Genomic DNA, 24447 nt, shown 5'->3' on the forward strand with positions numbered 1-24447 from the left:
TAAGAATAAAAACATAGGCATTACATGGAATAAATGAGCTTCATTCAAGTGAGTGTATGACGAACTTGAAAAATATGAGTGTAGTAGGATACTTCAAATTTTCAAATTTTAATTATTTATGCATCTTTAACTAAAAGTAATATTTTTTAAATATCGATTTGATCCTCATACTTACTAACATATTTAATTAACTAAATATTTAGAACATACTAACATATGAATTGCAACCAAATCATTTGACTAAGAAACTATTAGTATATATGTTTTTTCTCAACTGTTTTAATCAAATTTAAACTAAAAAATTAAAAGTATTTCAGTACTTAAGTGAACATATATATTAATAAACAAAACATTTAAAGTTAAAATAAATAAAAATATATTGATAAACAAAACATTTAAAACCAATAATTTGCAAATGTTTTGTTATTTCAAAATGCTAAGGGCATACTGAAAAAATGTTTTTTTAAATCTCATTTTAAACATTTGTTAAACTTTATATTAATTTAAAGATAATGAAAAAAATAATAAGAAATCAATTCTTACTAATACTTCAATGCTTGCACCAATTGTTGAAGAACAGTTGTAACAAGGGCTTTGTGAAACAAGGCTGTTGACAAATGTGGACTTACCAACACCTTATAAACAAATATGAGATTAAAATTGCTTTATGATTACTATTTTATAACACAATTGGAATTTAAAGCATTTCAAAAAATTATAACTATAATAAAAGATTCATAAAAAGAGCAATAATAGAATTAAACTAAAAGTATATTAATTAGTGTGTTTTAAAACGTAATGTGTTCAGATACAATCTATACATAACTATTTCCAAAACACTTTCTAAATTGCAGCCTGCTTTTTTTTTTAAAAATAATTCAAACAAAATCTTTTTGTATTAAACCATGGGACGTAGAGTCAAATTCTAAAACATCCATTTTTAACTAAATATTTCATCCTAAATACTCACAATAAGTTCTTTTTTTATAATTAACAATTGTAACTAGACCATAACACAGTAATGGTCTTCTTATTCATCTTTTTCTAATTTTTTTTTACCTTGGTTACCTTTTTTTTAATTATTAATTACAAAACTTTTTACTTGATTTAACTGAAACAATCTACTTTTTCCCACTTTTAATCCATGACACATGTGTTAGATTAAAAATCAACCTTTTAAGTAATTTTAGGGACATCTTGGTTAGTGGACCACCAAAATTAGAAATAAATTTAATTTCATAAAGCTCTTTTAAAGTATGTGTAATTACAAAATATTTATATGAACAAATACAAAGAAAGCTTTGCTCTACTGTTACAATGTTTTCTTTGCAATTAATGAATATTTAATTGTGTAAAAACATATTACAGTTTTTACACAATTAAATATTCATTAATTACTATTTTATTTCATTAACTCAAAAGTTTTATTATTTCTAATCTTTATTGTTTAAATTACATCTCTGCATGATACCACCATTCTACAATGGCACATACAAACCAAAAGAACGCACACAGTAACTACCCCAGAGAGCAAGTAGACAAGACTATGAAGGCCATAGCTGCTGGTATTCCAGATAAAAGGGCCTTTGAGACCTACAAGGTTTCCAGATCAACTCTTTGAAATTATCAATGTGGTAAATCAAAGATATTGGATTTGCTTGGGATCTGGCTTTGTTGAGACATCAAATGTATTCTTGATAAACAAAAGAGAACTTCTCTAGGCAAGATTAGGCTTACAGATTTTTGAAAAGGCACAACCTAATTTTACAGAGATCTAGTCAGAATATTTTAAGGAACTGTGCAATTGTAAGTGAAGGACAGATTATTTTTTTTTTTTAACAATCTACACAGCCTGATCAGGGATATTGTCCTTCTAATGTATTGAACTATGATAAGACTAATCTCAGCAACAACCCTGGCTCCAAGAAAATGATTTACAGGCCTAGAAAATATCATAAAGATTTAAATGTCTTAGCAATTTGTTAGGAATATTTGTATTTAATTGTCTTTGTATTTTGAATTTTATTTTAATAATCTAGTTTTAGGATTTGAAACATACTTTCTTTAATTTTTAGTTTAATCAATAAGTTGTGGTTAAATTTATTAAAGCTCAATGGCTGATTTTCACATATAATGTGCATTTTGTAGGAGTAATTCTTGAATAAAATATACAAATTTATAGCTTTTGCATTTAGCAAATTATTGAAAAAAACTGTCAAAATATGGCCATATTACCCCATCTGATGATATATATATATATAAAGCATTCATTAATGCTAACCTAAAAGTGTTTCAGGTTGGCAAAAAATTGCCAACCTCATTTCTATGTTTTATGGTAAATCCTTTGTTTCAAATTTTTTTTTGCCAACCTGATGCCAACTTCTAACAGTTTAAGGTTGGCAATTTATTCCTAACTTCTTTTTTCCCTTTCTGAAGGCTGATAAATAAATTACAAAATTTTATTAATAATGAATGAGTATTTGCTAATTTTTTTTTTTTTTGTCATTTGTATGTTATTTGTATACAATTTTTTGTTTGTATGCAATGTTTTTATTTGTATGCTATTTGTATGCATTTGTATGCAATTGTATGCTATTTAAAATCATTAAATATATTACTTAATGATTTTTATTAAATATCACTTATATTAGGTACGTGACAATTGCGTTTTACGGAACCGAACTTTGTGCTAAAATTTTGTGCCACGATTTTTGTAGTCTCTTAAAACTTAGCGTGCTTGAGGAAGGCTTTCTGAAATAACTTTTTAGTATTCGTTATCAACATAGATTATTTCTAGAAAGAAGAATAGTTAAAGCTTATTTTCTATTTAATTTTAATTATACTCAATTGATATATTAACTAGTTTATTGATGTCAAAGTTTTGGTCGTACTTCTGTGGTGAAATTAATATCCAGGATATAGTCTTTTTTTTTTCTATTCAATTTTTATTTTAAAGTTATTCATTTATCTATGCTCCTGCCAAATTTCATTGAAAAATATTGTGTAGCAGTCACCCTATTTCTTGCTGCACTTTTGTTACCTAATTTACATTTTCCCTGATGTTAGCGCGGGAGACAGAGGGGTCCATTGATTATTTTTATATATATATATATTTTTTATATATAACATTCATATTACTAATATTATTAGCAATATTTAAATTATGTCATAAATTAATATTGTAAACCTAGATACTTTATAGTGAAAATATTTCACTATAAAGTATCTAGGTTTAAAAAATTTGTAAATTTAAAAGAAATTGTTTTATTTAAACGATTTTCAGGCAATAATAAAATAAGACTTAAATTTTATATTTCATTTAGAAACAAAATGAAAATAAAATTTAAGTCTTATTTTATTATTTACTGAAAATCGCTGTTTTAGATGCTCAAAGTTGTGAAATGGCATCAGCCAATAACATCAGATAGTTACTATATATATATATATATATATATATATATATATATATATATATATATATATATATATATATATATATATATATATATATATATATATATATATATATATATATATATATATATATATATATATATATACTTCCTAATTTGAAAAAAGTAGCTGAGCAGTTTCAGATGAAGAGTTTTGATGACAAGTTTGTGTCAATAGATATGTTAGACTATGTTATGATTTACAAAAGCATTACACTTTTAGATGGTAATTTATGGACATTGCATATTTTTAACAAACAGATTTCAAAGGAAAATAAAGTTATTAATCATTTGCCAAAATTTCTTAATAAAACTACTGACATTAAAATCTTCTCATTTGTTAAGAGTGCAAGAATTTGGTCTGGTAATCAAAACTTTCATGAATTAATTAAGCAAAAACTAATAAAAATAAGTCCAGAAAATTTTCAGTCTAATCTAAAAGAAGATGTTGGCATTATAGAAACAAAATTTATGAGCAGAATGATTTTCGATGGCAGAAAACAAAATCAAACAGTTTTGGAATTGGGAATGAGATTCATCAAGGTAGTATATTGTCACCACTTCTATTTAACTTTTACATACAAGATTTGATTTTATCAATATCAAACCTTCGTATTGGATGTAATATAGGTGGTATATTCATGAATGTGTTGGCCTACGCTGATGATATGGTTCTAATTGCAGCTTCTTGGTTTTCTCTTCAAAAACTAATTAGCTTTACAAATAAGGAATCTTCTTTAATTAACATGTCCTGTAATACCAAGAAAACTGTATGTTTGGTGTTTAATCGAACTCAAAAATCAAAAGTTATACCAAACTCCTTCCCAGAATTATGTGTGTCAAGGTGTGAAATTGCTTTTGTTGAATCTTTTAAATACCTTGGTCATATATAGTAAAAATGACCTTACCGATGATCTTGATATAATCAAAGAGGTGAAGGGCCTTTACACACATACAAATATCTTAATTAGGCGCTTTCATTTATGCTGTTAGGTTAAACTGTTTAAAGCATATTGCATTTGTTTATATGGTGTTCCTTTGTGGCAAAATTATAATGATAAAACAATGGCACGCCTTCAGTATTGCTACAACAAATGTGCTAAAATGTTTTTCGGATACAACAAATATAATAGTATATCTTACATGCTTTTAGAGCTCAGATTACCATCTTTTCATACAATTATCTTAAACTATAGACATGCTTTTCGTAAACAGTTGATGGCTTGTACCTTGGTGAATCACTCTATGCATTCACTTAATCAAAGTTTAAAATAATACTTTTCTTTTAAAAACTATGGACCTGGTGCCTAATTTGTACATGCCTGTTGTCTGAAATATATTTTATTTGTTTATAAATAAACATATATATATATATATATATATATATATATACATATATATATATATATATATATATATATATATATATATATATATATATATATATATATATATATATATATATATATATATATATATATATATATACACACAAATGACTTACTATGTGCAAATTTTTATATCATTTTGTAAAAATAAAGTTAATTTAATTTTTGTTTAGATGAACTTGCTTTAAAGAGGATCAGTTAGTTATATCCCTATTATATAAATTAATTTAGTATTTAGTCAAAATATATATACATAATTAAAAAAAAAAAAATTTTGTTAAGTGATTTTCTGCTAATATATATATATATATATATATATATATATATATATATATATATATTAGTTATATATATATATATATATTAGTTATATATATATATATTAGTTATATATATATATATATTAGTTATATATATATATATTAGTTATATATATATATATATATATATATATATATATATATATATATATATATATATATATATATATATATATATATATATATATATATATATATACAAATGACTTACTATATGCAAATTAAAAGAAGGGTGCCTTTGAACTTTGGAGGCCCTGGGCAAGATCAAAATGTGAGGCCCCCCTAAAATGAAAAAAAAAAATTTCAATTATTTTTACCAAATTATTATTATAGTCATGACTTCATTGAAAGTTGACTTTACGAGCTTTAATATTAGCAAATGTTTCAACTAATGCACTAACATCTATGTTCTTTAACTCGTCAATTTCAATAGATATCTCAGCTAAGCCTGCATGTCTGCACTGTGACATATTTGACCTTAAGTAGGTTTTAATTAATTTAAGTTTTGAGAAACTTCTTTCTGCGGAAGCAACAGTGAGTGACAATGTCAATAAAATTCACAATGCTATAACTAAATTTGGAAAAGATTGTTCGTAGCAATTTTCTAAAATAAACTTGATCAGTGCCTTAGGGAGCAATTTTCCTGGAACCATACTGGATATTGCTTGGATTTCATCAAATAATCGATTTGAAATCACATCTGAATGTCCATCTTCAGTTAAGGCAACCTCTAAATGTTTGCTATGTTTTTTAAGTGCTTCAGTATTTTGGGTGACTTCTGGAATTTTATATAAGAATCCAAAAAGCTCAGAAAGTACTAAAGGAATTAAGGATGCCAAACTTTTTGCACATACTGTGCAAAAAGTTTGGCATCCTTAATTCCTTTATCACAAAAGTCATTAAAATACTTGAGTAGTTTCGGTTTCGGTCAATTTCGGTTTGTGCTGTTGATAGATCATAGTCTGGAGAATGCATTTTTTTGCTGACCAAATTTACTTGAAATAATGTCATACCATACACTCAAGCTTACCATGAATGTAAATTTGGACATTTGCTTAGCAAGATTATTTGCCTGAAATTTGGTAGATGTATCATACTCTGAACTGTTAGCAATTTCAACTAGAGCATAATCTTTGGAATATTCATATTTTAATGTCTTAAAGCTTTCCACTCGAGACTCCCATTGAATATCAGACAGTGGCTTCAAAGTCAAAGTTTGCACTGATTTCATCAAAATGGCCCATCTGATTTTAGAACCTGAGAGAAAGTTATAAACTTTTGTACCAAATCAAAAAATGACACTGCTTTTGAAGAAGATTTTGCAGCATCACATACCATCAAATTTAAACTGTAGGGACTATATGGCACAAAAAATGCTCTAGGGTTAATTTCTCTTATTCTTTTTTGCACTCCAGAATGAATCCCTTTCATGTTTGCTTCATTATCATATGATTGACCTCGACAATTTAATATATCTAGACCTGCTTCTGTCAAATGTTTCAGGAAAGTTTCTGTTAAAACTTCACCGGTTGTCCTATTTGCATCAACAAATCCAATAAAATGTTCTTCAACTGCAAATAACTTGCAGTTGTAAAATCTAAGAACTAGGGTTAATTGTTCTTGATGAGTTACGCCTGTAGTGCAATCCATAATTATTTAATAATATTTTGCATTCTGACAATTTAAAATTATAGATTTCTTTATCTCTGAACCCCAAAAGTTGAATAATTTGGTTTTGAATGTTTTTGCTAAAATAGTGATCACTTACTTCGTATGATTTAATTTTTCTTAGATGCTCTTGAAGTATTGGATCAAATTCTGAAATCATTTCAATCAAGCCCAAAAAATTTCCATTGCCTTTAGAAAACAATGTATCAGTGAGTCCTTGGAATGCTAAATTGTGAGAGGCAAGAAATTTTATAACTGAAATTATTCTCTTCAAAATGTTTTGCCAATACTCCACTTCTAATTTGATTTTTTTTAAGTTGCATTCATTGACAGTCTCATTTTTCTTCATTCTTGCAGCCAAATCCATCCACTTTATAAAGCACTCCTTGTGGTTTACGGACTTCTCATGGTCCTTGAGATCTGATGTTATATGTTTCCAATCAGAATATCCATTTTCAGTTAATTTTGTGCTCCTTTTTCCGATAGAAAATATTTTGCAAGGAAAACAAAATATGCTGTTTGAATGCTTGGAATAAACTAACCATTTTCTTTCATAGGTTTCCCCTTTTGGAAAATGCCCTTTCTAATACATCACAGAGAATTTTCGTCCATGGTAATCTTTTGGAAAATCTTCCTCCTTCAGTTTTATAGGACCTTGTTGAACCAGAATTTCTCTAAATGAATTCATTAAGATTTTGGGCCAAAGAGCAGGACCCTCAATTCTGAAATGCAACAATTAAGGAAATTAGAACTGGATCTTTCATAAGAGAAGAAAAATTTTTATAGTAGAGTCTCGATTATCCGACTAATACAGGACCAAGGGGTGTCGGATAAGAGAAAAAATTGTCGGATAACAAGGATATGGAGAATGAAAAAAAAAAAAATTTATATGCATTAGTAGGTTACAGTTTTTAATGTGATTGTGTGTATTTATATTATTTAAATAACGCAAAACAAGGCGAAAATATGGAAAATATCAATATAAACTATGAAAAGGAAAGGTAAATTAACAAATAAAAAATAAAAAAAATGGGAAAAAAAAATTCTTTTCGGATAACCGAGTGACGGATAACAGGGACTGTACTGTTTTTATACAAAAATAATTTCCTACTTACTGTGATGTTGATGGAAACGTAATATTTTCTTCAACAAGATTATTTTCTGGAACATAGAGGGGCTGTTGATCACCTTCGGGTTGAGGGCCATAAATCCCATTATCTTCTTCAAGCTGCATTGGACCTGGATCGTCTTCTCCATGATGATGAGGTAGTGTATCTGGATCTTCTTCAAGCTGTATTCAACCTGGCTCATCTTCTCCATGATGATGAGGTAGGGTATCTGGATCATCTTCAAGCGCAGGAAGATTGCCAAGATCATCTTGAGGTTGTAGATCTTCAAGCTGAGGGTATCATCAGGATGAGGACGATGTGCAACTTTAGAAGTAGCAATCTCTTGAGTATTTGCATCACTCAATGGCTTAAGGTGACGCAAAATTGAATTCTTCTGAGTGGCAAGATATTTTTCTTCCTCAAGTTTTCTTTTTCACTTATTATGACCAGATTCAAACTTTCTCACAGTCATAATTACTGTCTGATGAGTTTTGATGTAGCAACCAATTTCTTTCTGCACCAACAAGGATGAAGAAACAAAACAGAACTGACTGAATGAAAGTAAAAAAGCCAAAGTACTTTGGAAAAACGAGTATATCAATAGTTATAGTATATTTATTCCGGTTGATATGCTTATCTCATTTAAATTGTTTAAATATTCAAAGTTCTCAAATCCAAAGAAAAAGATTTGACAGACATAAAAATATTAATATTTTTATTCAAAGTTATATATTTAAGTTTTAAAATTATGAGGCCCTAAAAATCCTGAGGCCTTGGCAAAATCCGGAATGTCTCCCCCCCCCCCCCCCCAAAGGCAGCCTCTGGATAAGGTTTATATATTCTTATTTTTTTTTTCAGTATGGTTTTAATTATAAAATAGTTGTAAGGTTGTTTTATGTATTGTCTTTTTATTTTTTAGTATCATCTTCATCCGTTACTGTTGGTAAGGTTTATATATATATAAATATATATATATGTATATATATATATATATATATATATATATATATATATATATATATATATATATATATATATATATATATATATATATGTATAAATATATATATATATATATATGTATGTATGTATGTATTATGTATATTGTTAATTACAAATAATTTTAAGTATGGTTTCAGTTATTAAATAATTGCACAGTTATGTTGTGTATTGCTTTTTTTATTTTTTAGTATCAACTTCATTGGTTATAATGGGTAAGGTTTTTATATTTTTGCTATACTATGCTATAGTATTTTATATTTTTATTTTTTAGCGCCATCATCATCTAAACAAGTTGGTAAGGTATAATCTAAACATCTCAACATGATTGTAATTACAAAATAAATACAAGGTTTTATTTTTTATTTTAGTGCCACATGCATCTGTTCCAGTTGGTAATGTCATATATTTTCAATAAGAATTTTTAGATTTTAAATGACAAATATTTTCCAGTATTGACAATTAATTTACATATATAATTGCAAGATAATGTAATATATTTTTATTTTTAGTTTTATCTTCTTCTGTTAATACTGGTAAGGTTTACATATCTTTACTTTTTAACAACCAAATAATTTTAAGACGATGCTGTATTTTATGTTTATTTTTTAGTGCCATCGTCATCTGAACGAATTGGTAAGTGAACTTTTCAAAATGATTGTAATTGGAAAATTATTACAAGAATTTAATTTTAGTTTATTATGCCTATTTCTTTATTTTAGTGCAAATTTCATATGTTCAAGTTGGCATATATTTTCTCTCTTTGAAAATTGATTTAAGTATTTTATTATTATTATTATTATTATTATTATGCTTTTTTTTCTTTATCTGTTGCAACTTGTAAGGCTATATATATCAACTTTGCTACATGAGTTTATATAAAAAAATATTTGCAATTTTTGTTTTTGTATTATACTTTTGTTTTTAGTGCCACCTCTGCCTACTCAAACTGGTAAGACAATATTTATCAACTTTGCATTAAGATTTAAATAAAAAACATATTATATTATATGATTTCTTTGTTTAAATTTTTTTTAGTACCATCATTATCTGCTTCAACTGGTTAAGTATATAGTCGTATATTTAAAGATAGCAAACTGATTTAAAACTATAATATTATTTTTATTTTTACCCAGTGTTGTCATTTATCTATTAAATTATCTATGTTTAAAATCATTTTGTTAATTCTACTTTTAATTTAATTTGCATAATCTAATTGGAATATTACTTTTTTTATTGTTTTTATATTGTCATTATAGAACCAACTTATGAAGATTACATAAAATATAGGTCTCGCTACCAAAGACCGCTCACCAACGCATCATTTTTGCGTTGGTTGCAGAATAATGGGGAGGACAAGCCATCTTTTAAATGGTCTCATCCTCTATACCTGGGTGGTCGGACCTATCACCAAAGACGAGGTGGCAGAAGAGGCAGAAGCAGAGGTGGAAGTGGCAGAGGAGGTCAGGGTGGAATAGCAAATGTTTACTTTCAATGCCAGATCCACCCGGATTTTTTTTGTTTTTACATTTTTTTGTTAATACATAAAGTTAAATTTTATTATAAAGTTAAACTTTATGTATTAACAAACAAATTTTTTTAGTAATATATACCCAATTAAATAATAATTTTTGGTTAGAAGTGGAAGGGGCATTAGAATGCCCCTTTCTTATGACAAATTTGGATACACCCTCCCTTATACTCCACTCTCTTATGACCATGGATGCACCACTAATGTATCTTTTAATCTAGTGGAATATGTTTTTTATTTCTTTGTTGTTGTACTTTAAATATTCAATCAGATATTTCAAGAATTATAAGATTTTTTGATATTATAGTACTAAAACATATGAGTTTTACCTTCATCTCCCATATTTGGTGGTTGTCTGGTATGAATTTATTTCTTAATTTATTTCCAATTTCATAATTTATTTTTTAAATTTATTGTTAAAATTTTAAAAATAATTATTTTTTTTAGGTTAGGAGGGGGGTGGGTAGGTGGTGGGCATACACCCCTTCCGTAATAGAAACACCACTTTTATACGTAAGATTGTATAATATAATTTTATATTGTGTACTAATTTTACTCATTTTAGTAAAGATATAAATATTTATAAAATCAAGTCGTTTTTGATCCTAGGGTGTATCAAAACATCGCCACCACACCCACTCTATTGCTAACATACACCTCTCGTATATTTGGGTGGTTTACTGTAAATTTAAAACAACTTAAATGTGTATTTATGTTGCTTATGTCTTTAAATAAAACTTTTTTTCTGAAAAAAGTGTTCAGTTTTATACAGGCAAGGTGGTGATTTGGTGCCCCCTCTGTCCATCTAATACACCCGGTGGTTAGAGTTTAACATAAAGTTGTAGCCCACTCTTACACCTATCTTTTGACACCAAGATATTTGTATTTCGATAAGAATTGGTAAAGTTATGACAATTTAAGTGAAGAAAAACATTATTTTGACCACAGTTTCTTCAACAAATCCATATATAGAAAAATTGGTACTTAAACCGTCATAAATTTTGAACCAATTGTTCAACTTTGATGATTTTTTCACCTTTAAAATACTGTAATAATCCTCTTTCTAATGATATTTAACATTATAGTATTCAAACAATTTGAAATTTTTTACTCGCGTACCTACTTATATATATATAGTATATATATATATATATATATATATATATATATATATATATATATATATATATATATATATATATATATATATATATATATATATAAAATATATATATATATTTTATATGTATATATATATATAATATATATATATATATATATATATATATATATATATATATATATATATATATATATATATATATATATATATATATATATATATATATAGTATATATATATGTATATAAATATATATATATATATATATATATATATATATATTTATTTTTAACCCACATATGTTTTAGTACAGACATATTTTCTAATTTGATAACATTATATAAGAACTTTAACTATAATAATTTCTTTGACTGATAGCCAATTCAGTTCATTAAGCATATCAACACTATGTGTAAACCAATTATATTGGAGGATAGATCAAATTGCTTTGTTTTGCAGCAGCTGAAGGATTTGAAGTTTTCCTTCATTTGTTCCTAATAAGAGAGGCAAAGTACTGATTGTGGGGTGAGAAATAGAGTGTGGTGCAACTATTGTATTTAGATATTCTAATGATTATTTAGACTCGCATTTAAAACCTAAAATGCTGTAAAATTTTAAAATCAATTTTATTCCAAATAGAAACATACTGTTTAAAATCTATACCAGAATCTCCCAACACAAGTAATTTAATGCGATCCATATGAGCCGCCATTTTATATATTTACATATTAAAGTCGAAAACACGGAAAAGTTTGAAGTACGTCCGTACTGGGGAAATGACAATAAGGACTTTACACAGCGTACTTTATAACAGGCCTATGACGTCATTAACTAGAAGCGAACATTTTAAATTTTTTATTATTCTGCAACATAAAGTCGAAGTGCTTGTTAAATTATTTAGTCAATTTTTAAATTTTTAATTTACTTTGTAATAAACATGGGTCGTTAATGCTGTGTCACGAATTACAACAAAAATTATGGTAAAAGATCTAAAGAAAAAGCTTTTTGTCTTCGTTGAACACCAGAAGAAAGAAAAAAGTGGTTGGCTGTTATACCAAGAGACAACATACCAGGAAAAAAAATGACACCGTTGTTTGTGAAAAGGACTGGCCCGTTGCATATGTTTTAAAAAAAGAATATGGCAAAGAAAGACCTTGTGATCCTCCATTTGTGTTTAAGTGTGTAAGTGCGTAAAACTAAGTTTAATACCTAAATCTAAGAGCGATATAAAAAAATATTGAATATATAAAAAATGTAAAATATAAAAAAAGTGAAAAGTTTAAAATTTCAATAAAAAATTAAAATTTTATTTTAAAAAACCAAGATTTTGAATATATATAAAAACGGGTGATATAGACGCCCTTCTAACGCATACGTCTTTTATGTATCCATATTCTCCTTTTTAAGATCTTTCTTTTGATACCAATTTTTATGAATTTTGACAAAAATTGACAAATTTATGACATTTTAAGTTAAGAAAAATTTGAAATTTGGTCACGGTCTCTTTAACAAATTCATATATCAAAAATTAAGTACTTAAAATGCTATAACTTTTTGCAGAATTGTTCGATTATGATAATTTTTTCACCCTTAAAATACTATTTTCAAGGTCTTTCCAATTATATATAACAATCTAGTGTTTGATTAATTTAAAAATTTCATGTCAAATACCTACTAAACCATCTGGTTGTCCCCAGAACAACTTTAAGATCATATGCAGAAACTAAAAATGTTCAACCTGACAATTTGTCTACTTTCAATTTAAAAGATATTTTAAAATCTTTCAATGATTTGAAAATAAGCATAGGAAACTATATATTTAATGGAGTTTATATATTATAAAGAAAATCAAGTTTTGATTCAATCGTTAGAGTTCGTTCATAGCACATTGTGTGCAATTATTTGGTCTAAAAATAAATAACAATTTTCAGTCTGCATCTTTTCACTTTGAAGTCAAATGTCTAATAAAAACACTCTTGCAGAACAAAATTACCATATTAAATAAATGGTCGCATATCGAAGAAGAATCGAATTTAAGTGCTTTACAATGTCACGTGCTATATATAATTGTCTCCGAGAAGATTTTGAACTTCACAGTTCGAAGTCTTCTTGGAACAGTCGGAATTGAATGACGAGTAACACGAGAGAGAATTTTAGTTGATGGCACAAAAGACGCTAGCTCCTTTGAGCAGTACCCATTATAGTGTTTATAGAAAAGAGAAAGAGAAGCAACATTACGACAATGTGATAATGGTTGGAGATTGGCTGCAAGAGTAGGTCCAAACTTTGTTTACAATGCGTTTTTGCCCCCTTTCCAAAAGAGAAAGGGCATTATTTGAAGATCCGCGCCAGATATGGCAATAGTTTTCCTACAAGGACAGACTTAAGATTTATATAGATAAAGAATAGAATAAGTAGTAAGAAAGTGGCAAGCACAATGAAGAGATGCAACCTTAGAAGATGCTAACTTTGCGATTCATTTGATATATGGTTTCCAAGAAAGATCAGAGGTAAGAGTTAATTCTAGAAGATGAAGGGTAGATACCTCATTGAGTACATTACCGTTTACAAATATAGGAAGATCTAGATTATTGCGGTAACAATTAGCTGAAAAAAATTGAGTTTTATCTGAGTCAAAGTTCATCAGCCACTGAGAGCCATATGCTGTAGCAGAAGTGAGATCCTTTTCAAGCTCATGTTTATTCTTTTTGTGTATGAAGTAGCAGTTACATTAAAAGGTTGCAGTTTAGCTGAACGATAAATTATACGAGATTGAGTTTTGTTGATGGAACTAGTGATGATGGCTTGATTGAAGAATAACCGTGGTACCATTTGTAAAAAAAAAGATATAACTTTGCGACAATATTAAACTTGAGCCTCTAGAACCTCTGTCCTAGAAGCTCAAGCCTAATATCTAGAGCGTGTTCAAAAGTATTCAAAATACGTTTTCTATAATGTCAAAGACTGCTTTCACAAAATTCTTACTAACTTTAACAACTTGATTATTATAATATGCAATACATAATATAACAACATGTTTTTAGGAATGATTACAAACAAAAAAGTTAAAAATATGCTCTTTTAAATGACCAATTTGATTGAATCGACGACTAGTTCTTATGAATCTGTTTACTAGAATATGGAGTTATTTTTGATAAGGTTTTTTCTTATTCTTTTTTTTTTTTTTTTTCATGTCTTTCATATATTTCAGTTGTTTTTTTTCTCATTTGAGTCTGTTAAGGTTCTTTAATTTCAATGTACCAAGTATTTCAAAGTACCAAGCATTACTATAAATATTTATACCTTCAAATAAATATTTACATCTTCAAATGAATAAATTAATTATTGTTCAATTAATTTAAAAACAACGTAACTTCGTTAAATTACAAGACATATATTACGCTATTTAACAGTGTAATATATCCAAAAGGATTTACAAATACAAATATAAAAGAATCTTAATACTATTTATTTATTTATTTTTATTATTAAAAGAAATTAATAAAAGATTTGTTTTAACTTTTTTTTTTTAATTTGTTTTAACTTTTTAAAGAAATTGAATAAAAGATAAATAAACAAATAAATTAAATAACGTAATTACTCCCAATCAAAAGCTTGAGAAAAATTCATTGTCATTTTTCAAAAGTTTGCTTAAGTCTATTTTTACATGGTTTTCATCTCATTATTCAAAAGCGTGTTCCATGGATTAAGACCTCTATTTGCAATAGAAAAATTAGTAGCAGAATAGTAGATTTTAGGTTGTTTAGGTGGTCAATTTCTTTCCATAATTTATATTCATCGAAAGATACATTTTACAAAATGATAATTTTATTAGGCAGCCCATTTTTCAAATTTTATATTGGTTATCGTCGGCCATTCTTATGGAATAAATTAGTTTTAAAAAATTTTACTGAGGATTTTATTCATCACAGTAAACAACTTTTCTTTTATACGAAAGCTTAAAGAACTCATTTTTACAATCAAAGATTTAACAATATACATCTTATATCTTTTAGTGATCTTCCTTTTTACCCTCTATTTAAACATAAACTTATACAAATTATAGATGTATCATTAACAACTGTAATCTACATATATAGTAGATATAACGCATCTTGTATTTATAACGGAGTATTCTAAGTTTCTTACTTCGTTAACTTATTTTTCATATTGTAAATATCTTATAATTTCTTAGCGGTACTCGACGACTAGACCATATGGTCTTCCTCGCGTTCTTTTATTTTTTAATAACGATCATTATATATATTATTATATTAATTAATAAATCTTAATTAATAAATCAAATTGCCTGGGCTAGCTTTAACAACCAATAAGCAATATTCGCATTGAGAATTTCTCAAACTTAAAATGTTCAGTAAAGTTGTATAATTTATATATGGGAGTAATTAGTATAAAGTTCTGAAAAGAAATCAGGGAATTTTTAAAAATATTTTTCTAACTAAATGATTGGATAAATGGGAACTTTAATGTAAAACAAATCATACTAAGTTATTATTATTTTATTGATATTACTTAGTAAATCTATCGTATGAGAATCACATCATAGTCAAGTTTCACTATCTGGTTTATAGTTTGTTACAATGGTTGTCTTTTTTGTCTTAGAGTTATAAAAACCATTAGGAAAACAAACTTCTTTTTTAAATCTTGTAAAAATTTTTTTCAAAGTTTTTAAAAAAATTTTATGAAACATTAAATGTTTTGAGTTGCAAAGTATAAGTACTATATTGTACAAAATTTAATAGAAAAATCATACTTTTTTTGTCATTATTTGATTTTTTATGCGATTATTCAATTTCACTTTTACTACTCAATTAGCTTTTTGACATTTGTTTTGGTTTTAACATACACATACAGCTTCCCTTTCATAATAAGCCAATCAGATTGCACATATCTCTGCCTATTCTGAGCCTGTATAGGCTTTCAAAATATGCGAACCTGCATCACTTCCTTATCTCTTTTAAAAAACTTAGAAAATCTGTTATATATAAATAGTATTTTTTTTAAATAAAATTTAATTTTTTCCAATAAACAACAATTACTATTATAAGCAGTTTGTCACTGTTTATTATAGTTATATTGCAAATATTATATAGCTATTTCGTTTACATATTAAAGAAATAAGTATCTAAATAATAATCGTTTTATTCAAGTTTCTATAAAAAGTTTGACTTAAGTAAATAAGACAACTCAGGGTGAGATAAGGTAATACATAATTTTTTTTTAAAATACAGTTCTCTATCTTATCAATAAAGCGTTAAAGTATCTATAAAAAAATTTTTTTTAAGAGATTAGGGTCCTAACACCAGGTTTTTGTGAGGGGCTTCCGACTCACTATGGTCACTCACTCGCATGGTCCTCAATTACCACCCTGGAATAAAAGGTATTTTAACGCTTTATTGACTAGATAGAGAATTGTATTTTTAAAAAATTATGAAAAACTCCTTAAATTTACAAAAAGGCTCCTAAATCTGGGTCCCCTAAATTCGCTGGACCCCACTCTCCTCAATTGGGGGATGTGGGGTAGCCTAGCCACGACTCTAATGTATATATTTGTTTTGTACAGTTATTTTTTAGAGTCTGCGTAGAACAGCATTATGTAATAAAAAGCTTAGAGAGCATTATGACAGTTTGTCTGTTTAATTCTTGGCAATAATTGCTTGCTCATTGCGTAATATTTGTGTATATTTAATCAATTAAACATACACAACTGCCAACGTCTCAGAATACATTTTCGTAGTCGCACATCTAGTGGCTCAAGGCTAAACGTCCAGCTATACTATATCCACGTTCCGGTTTATAAATATTAACCCGATTCTCTTTTGATAGTTGGATCCGTGGTTGGACGCTTTGAAATGAAGTTTTCCTATCTCTTCGGATAAACTTACTTATATCCAACTGCTGTTCATGTAGCTTAATTGTCCAACCTATCACACTCTAATCACAGTGTTAGAGTTTCTAGCTTATACGGTAACTATGTTTTAACTTTTTTATGACTTTTTTTTATAGCTTTGATTTCTTTATATATGAAAAATAGCTATATTATCAACTAATCATTACAACAATCGAGGGGTCAAATAAGTTGTTCAACGGTTCGGAAAGAAATAAAAATTCAACAAAAAAAGTAATAGCAATTCTTTTTTTCAGACAATTAATTAGTGAGTTACAAACTTTTTCATTAAATTTTCTATCATTCATTTTGCAATCGTTCTCTACTTTTTATAAATTATAAATATTTATAAAAATGTTATAAATATTTTTTAAAAATGTTTTAACCAATCATCTTTGTATCAACGTCTGCACCATCAAAAAAAGGCAGAAAAAATAGGATTAATTAATATAAAGAACTTATTTCACAAATCAAAATAGAAAGTAGTAGAGAACAACAGCACTAGTTTCTCCAAAAGATTAGATATACTAGTCTCTGTGTACAGTACAGTACAGTCCCCTATCTGTTTAAAATTTGTGATTTTCCTTTATGTCCAACTAAATATTTAAAAAATATACATTTACATATGGTTCAAACAAAATGATATCCAAAAATCATTTATATACATTGAACAAGTGTGGAACATCAAAGTTAAATGAGAATATATCTCAAAATAGCAAGAAAAAAACAATTACATGGTATGAGTGCAATACCTGATAATATCATAACAAATAATTAAGAGATCATAAATGAAGTAAATAAAAATCCGTGGCGTCGACGTGGTTAATGTCACCCAGAGCGGTAAACTTTTGGTGTCACCCCTCTAGATTAACAAGTGAGAGGTAAAACTAAAAATAGTCCTCTATATCTAGAGATTTATAAAAAAAATGTTTTTAGAAAAAATATTTGCGTATATTTGCTTTTTTGTTCATTTTGATGTCACCCCTGTGTGTCACATTGTGATGGTGTCACCCGACACCATCACGATGTGACACACAAGGGTGTGATGCAAGAGTATTCACCTCAGATAGATGCAAGAGTATTCACCTTAAGGCTCTATTTGTGGACCCTTAATGTTTCTGATTTATGTAAATTATACCTATCCTCAAACATACTTAATTTTGTTCTTTTTGCTGATGACACAAATCTTTTTTATACCCATTCCAATATAAAAACAATTTTCACTACAGTAAATCGAGAGCTGGAAAAACTTAATTGTTAGTTCAAACCAATAAATTCTCTTTGAATATCAGTAATACTATTTATTATTTAATCACCAGACTACATCATGACTTGCTTCTGCAACTTTCTCAGCTAACTATAAATAACAATATAATAAACAGAGTTCCATCACTTAAAATCTTAGGAATAATATTTGATGAACGTCTTAATTGGAAAAATCATATTACGCAAATTGAAAACAAAATTTCTAAAACTATAGGCATTATGCATAAAACAAAACACCTACTAAGTAAAAAACGTTGAATAGATTTATACTACTCTTTTATCCATAGCTACATTAGCTATTGCAATATTTCAAAAATATTTTAAAAAATACTTTACGCTTACTGATGTTTTGTCATCAAGCCCCTAGCTTGATAACAAGACTTCTGTCTTCTCTTTGCTACTGTCGTTCTTAAATTTTATTAAAATTCTATTGGTGAAACTTGTAAGAAAAAAAGTATTATAAAACTTTATATAATAATAATATTAATAATGAGTATTAATGCCCCAATTAATACTCTTTTTTTCAACATAGTCTAGATTTTGTGTATATGTCAAACCAGAGATGTAGTCAAGACAGTAAATGCCAAGACTTTCGGGCTCAAGACCAAAACCAAAACTTTAAACTTTAAGACCAATACCTAGACGACGAGAAGACGGTGCCCCCATTCAATGAACTTTTACAAACATTAGTCAGCGAATTGGGACCCTTTTTGTACCATAGTTCGGCAAATTGAATTTTTTTTTTAGATTCAGTTGACAAAATGGGACATGTTAAGGAATTAGAGAATTTCTTTTTATAGTTGGCAGTCTAAGGCCCACCTCCTCCCCACACACACAAACATACATACATAACGCCTACTTGCGTCGGCCCTGCCAGTAGCTACATTAAAAAAAAAAAAAGTTAAAGTTAACATATTCTATTTAAGTATTTTATGTACTTAAAGTGAAACAGGCAACTATGTATCATTTGATTTACAACTTATATTTTGACAATCTAAAAAAGACTGATTTGCGTAACAAAATTTAATACATAACTTTCAAGGTACAAGTCTTTATGAGAGCGGAAAGTTGCGGTGATCAACGTTTTACTATCAATTACTCATCTATCCATTCTGTTAATTTTTTTTTTAAAACCAAGAAAGTACAAGACAGTAAAGATTCGAGAACAAGATCAAGATCAATACTTCAGGTTTTCAAGACCAAGACCAAGACATTTTAATATGTTTCAAGACCAAGACTTTAGGCTCGAGATCTACATCTCTGTGTCAAACATAGAAAGTGATGATAACTATTAAGAACAGAAGTAATACACGTGTTGTTTGGAACACAATGAACATGAATAACAGCTTAAGAAAAGAGTGATGGAGTTTAGTATAAACAATTTAAAAAATCCATTTTTTTAATTTTTATCCAATTATTGTTATTATTGTTAAATTTAAAGATACCAAATAATTGCTGTTATTTTAAAAGTAGTATTACAAGAAATTGCAATTTTCATTAAACTCTTTGTTAAATTTACTGCATTAACGTTATAGATACTACCTACAGTAAACTCTAGAACTTATTACGAGTTGATTTTTTGTTTTTTTTTCACTTCAAAAATTGTAAAATTAGTTCTATAAATAAAAAAGTAAAAAGGTAATAACAGAAAATCAGATCCTAAATTGTAGACTAAATGACACCTTTAAGTCTAGAGGGAAATAATTTAACTGCCATTACGTCCCCTCCCCGCCCTGACCTCTCTATATTATAAGTTATATTTGTTTTATAATCTAAATTGACTAAATCAAATTTAACTTGTAATATAGAGAAGTGAGGCCGGGAAGGGGACGTAATAGCAAATAAAATATGCTCATAAGTCAATTTAAATTTTTAAATACGCTTAATCATTTTCTATAATAGTTAACATATTTAACTGATTTTAAAACACTTTACCAAATCCAATAATAACAATAAAATTAAGTTATACGCGTTGGACTATAAAACGTTAAAAACATTGGTTTTGCTATTTACATTTATAAAATGTTTTGCTTTAAACTTTTCAACACTTAAAAAAACTTACTCTCCACATCAAAAGCATAGCAAGTTGTTTCCTTATTTGCATATAATATCAGTTTGCTTAACTCACATTTTTAAATCCGTTGCCAGCATTTATCTTCTGCAAAGCGTTTAATTATCTAAGTAATTGAGTTAATTTCCTCAGTACATTGATTTGTTTTTTTACATGATACTTCTTTTAATTGTTGTTTTGGTATTTCCATATTGCAACCTATTTTGAAACAGCCTTGAAAATTTTTGTTAATTATATGGAACAAGATAGTGTTTGAGTGATACGAATGGATTCTTTAGTGCCGCAACAACATCTGAAAAGGCACAATACTTACCTTGTTTTTGTTATTGAGTGACATAGCTCTTTCTCTCATAGTACTTTTAACTTTTTGATTTTTTTTTTTAATTTTTTTTGTGCTCATAGAAATGTAAAGTTCATAAGTGATATCCATTCTAGGTTTAAAATATTGATCAAGTTTTTAAAATATTCACCACGTGCATTTTTGCAAGCTAAGCATCGTTTTTGCATCTATTCAACAAGATTTGTAAGTTCTTGAGCAGCCGTGGCGCAGTGGTTAGAGTTCTGGCTCAGAAGCCAGAGATCCCAGATTCAACGCTAGCTCCAGCCCAATAAGCGACATTGGTACGGAAGGAGACGTGAACTTCTTGTTAAATGTTCTCCCGCGGTGCTCCGTGATAAGACCGTAAGGACTTCTGGGAGCACCTAAAAATAGCTACAAAAAAAAAAGATTGTTGTGAACTCTTTTCCAAATTGTATCTAGTTTTTTGGTTTAAGCTATTTATTGATCTTATTCGGATCTTGACCTTTTTAGATCCTATCAAAATATTTAAAAAGGTTTTAAATGTCACTAAACTGATCATGATAAATAATTTTATGCAAATTTTTATAAAAAATTTAGAAACTTATACCACGTCGCACAGTGAGTCAAAATCCATAAAAAACGGCACAAAAAAAAACCCATAAAAAAAGTATTGCTGGAAATTAATTAATTTAATTATGTTACTAAATACCACTAAAAGTCAATAATTAACTTTTTTGTGAACAATTTTCAAGATTTCACCAATTTATACGCCTTTTTCCGAGACTTATTTATTTTATTTTATTTATCGGAAAACTCGTTCAAAAAAATCTAGCTTTTGTGTCACTCTTTTAAGATTGACATGGGTAAAAACAGTTCAAAATTTAATTTGAAGTCATATGTTTAAGATGTTTGGCAACTACTAACAACATTTTTGACAATAAATTTTGTTTTTAGTTTTTCATTACTGAGATCTCAAAAATGTGTCATAAATTGATTTTTTTAAATTAGCTTAATTATGAGTTTAGTTTAAAAACTAAACGATTCCACTAGATTCCATGGTAGTTTTAATATTTTCCCATTAATAGGTATATATGAAAGCAGAAAAAATAAAAATCATTTGCCCAAACTTGCCCCAATTAAAATAAGACCTTTCAAATATTTCGGTTTTTTTGTGTGTTTTTTTTTCGTTTTTAATTAAAACTTGCCGTATAAAGTAGCGAATATTAGTTCATTGCTTTCATTCATTACACAAATTATACATTTAGTTCCTATTAGTAAAAAAACTCATGCTCATGCAGATGGTGCTAATTATCAAACCTCAAACACCAATATATGCAACGTTTGATGGCATAGTGCACGTTTTAAAATTAAAACTTGTGTATAAAATAACTTAAAATAGTTCATTGCTTACATTCAACATGAAAAGAATACATTTAGTTCCTATAATTCAAGAGTTAGAAATTAATCATGATAACTTACTCGAGGCTCTTCTACGTGAGTTTTGTAGACTGGAGGGTCTATACTATGAAAGTATTGAAAAACCTGAAATGATAAATCTAACGAAAACTCTAATAATATTTAAATGTAAATTCCGATCAAAGTTGCGGAAGTATGCAAGAACCCTCTCTAGACTTTTAGAACACGAGCGAACTTGGTTGAACAAAGATATTACAGTTAACAAAAAAAATGTTGCATCAGCTTCATGTAGAAAGTGCAAGAACTGGGAAGATTTAGGTGATAGAAGCAGAAGATCTAAGGTATTAATAAATAAATTAAATTCAACCCAGTTAAAAAAATAGTTTACAAGCTTAAATATTAAATATTATCTTGTTTAAGGTTGCCAAATTGGCTGAACATCCTGCTGAAGCATTGGCATTAGCTTCAATAAAAAAAGCCACTAGAGATCCTAGCAAAAAAGACTTCGTTGATCTTGTGAAAAGTGCTACAAACTCTGAAAAAGATAAAATCAAAAAGATAAATTTTCCGATAAAAATGAAAACCGAAGATGCCTTGAGCTTAAAAATTCAGTGTGACCTTTCTGATTAACAGTATCAAACTATTAGAAATTCATCGATAATACATAATGCAGATATTTATCCTTCACTTCATAAAATTAAGAATGAGAAACACAAATGTTATCTTGAGGGTTTAATTGTGACAGAAACATCTGCTTCAACTTCTCTACAGGGTATGTTTAATCATACTCTGACAAGGATATTAACTGTTACGGAATGCCAAGACTCTATGAGAATGTTTGCTAAAATTGGGGGGAGGTTTAAAGGTCTACTTCATTTTAAAGGTGGTTTTGATGGTGCCTCCAGTCAAAGTGTCTATAAACAAAAATACACTGATACAAATATTGGTGAAGCCCAAGTTAATGAACAAAGTCTTTTCCAGACAGCTGTTGTTCCACTTAAATTAACCATCATGAACAAAAATGTATGGTTAAATAAAAAGCCCTCTAGTACACATTACTGTAGACCCCTCCATCTCCAATATCAAAAAGAAACGGAAGAATTGATAAGAAATGAATATGAACTTTTAAAAGCAGAAATAAATAGACTAGTCAAGTTTGAAGTAAAGTTAGAAGTAGAGGAAGGCAAACCGGATACGACTATCACATTTAAGTTCAAACTAGATTTAACCATGTTTGATGGTAAAGTGGTTAATGCCCTCACTAACACTCTGTCCTCGCAATCATGTAATGTTTGCGGAGCTAAGCCCAGTGAACTTAATAACCCAGCATTGATCAGATCTAAACCAATCAATGAAAAAGTTTTATCTTTGGGTCTTTCTACTCTGCATTGCTGGCTCAGATGTTTTAAATATATTTTACATTTAGGATATAAATTAGACATTAAAAATACTTTGCCGAATCCCCTGCTGAAAAAGCATTAGTAAAAAGTAAAAAAACGAACATTCAACTGAGGTTTAGAGAAGAGCTAAGTCTTATAGTTGATATGCCCAAACAGAGTTTTGGCAACACTAACGATGGAAACACTGCCAGAAGAGCATTTGAAAATGCTGAAAATTTCGCTGATATAACGGGAGTGGCAGTAAATGTAATTATTAGATTGAGGACAATCCTAATAGCAGTATGCTCCTGTTATGAGTTGAACTCTGAAAGTTTTGGCCAGTATTGCTATGAAACTACAGCTCTTATACTCAAAAACTATTGCTGGTATGTGATTCCCCCAACTGTTCATAAACTCTTGGAACATGGTGTGCAGATATCTGAGGCATTAGAACTGCCAATTGGTTACTTCTCTGAAGAGTAACAAGAGGCTCTAAGTAAAGAAATTCGCAAAGCTA

At 28.0% G+C, this 24447-nt stretch overlaps 1 protein-coding gene across 1 annotated transcript in view; it reads right to left on the reverse strand.

Moving 5' to 3' along the window:
- Positions 1-12370, reverse strand: part of LOC101235661 (rab-like protein 3) — a 52786-nt gene extending 40416 nt beyond the window's left edge. The window contains exons 1-2 of the mRNA XM_065793534.1: positions 12253-12370; positions 544-635 (exon numbers count right to left, since the gene is read on the reverse strand). Coding sequence (XP_065649606.1) covers positions 544-635; positions 12253-12301 — 141 coding nt within the window. The 5' untranslated portion in view covers positions 12302-12370. The remainder of the gene's footprint in view (positions 1-543; positions 636-12252) is intronic.
- Positions 12371-24447: the final 12077 nt, after the last annotated feature.

Source organism: Hydra vulgaris, chromosome 03 (assembly GCF_038396675.1).
Source record: "Hydra vulgaris chromosome 03, alternate assembly HydraT2T_AEP".
Taxonomy (NCBI): domain Eukaryota; kingdom Metazoa; phylum Cnidaria; class Hydrozoa; order Anthoathecata; family Hydridae; genus Hydra; species Hydra vulgaris.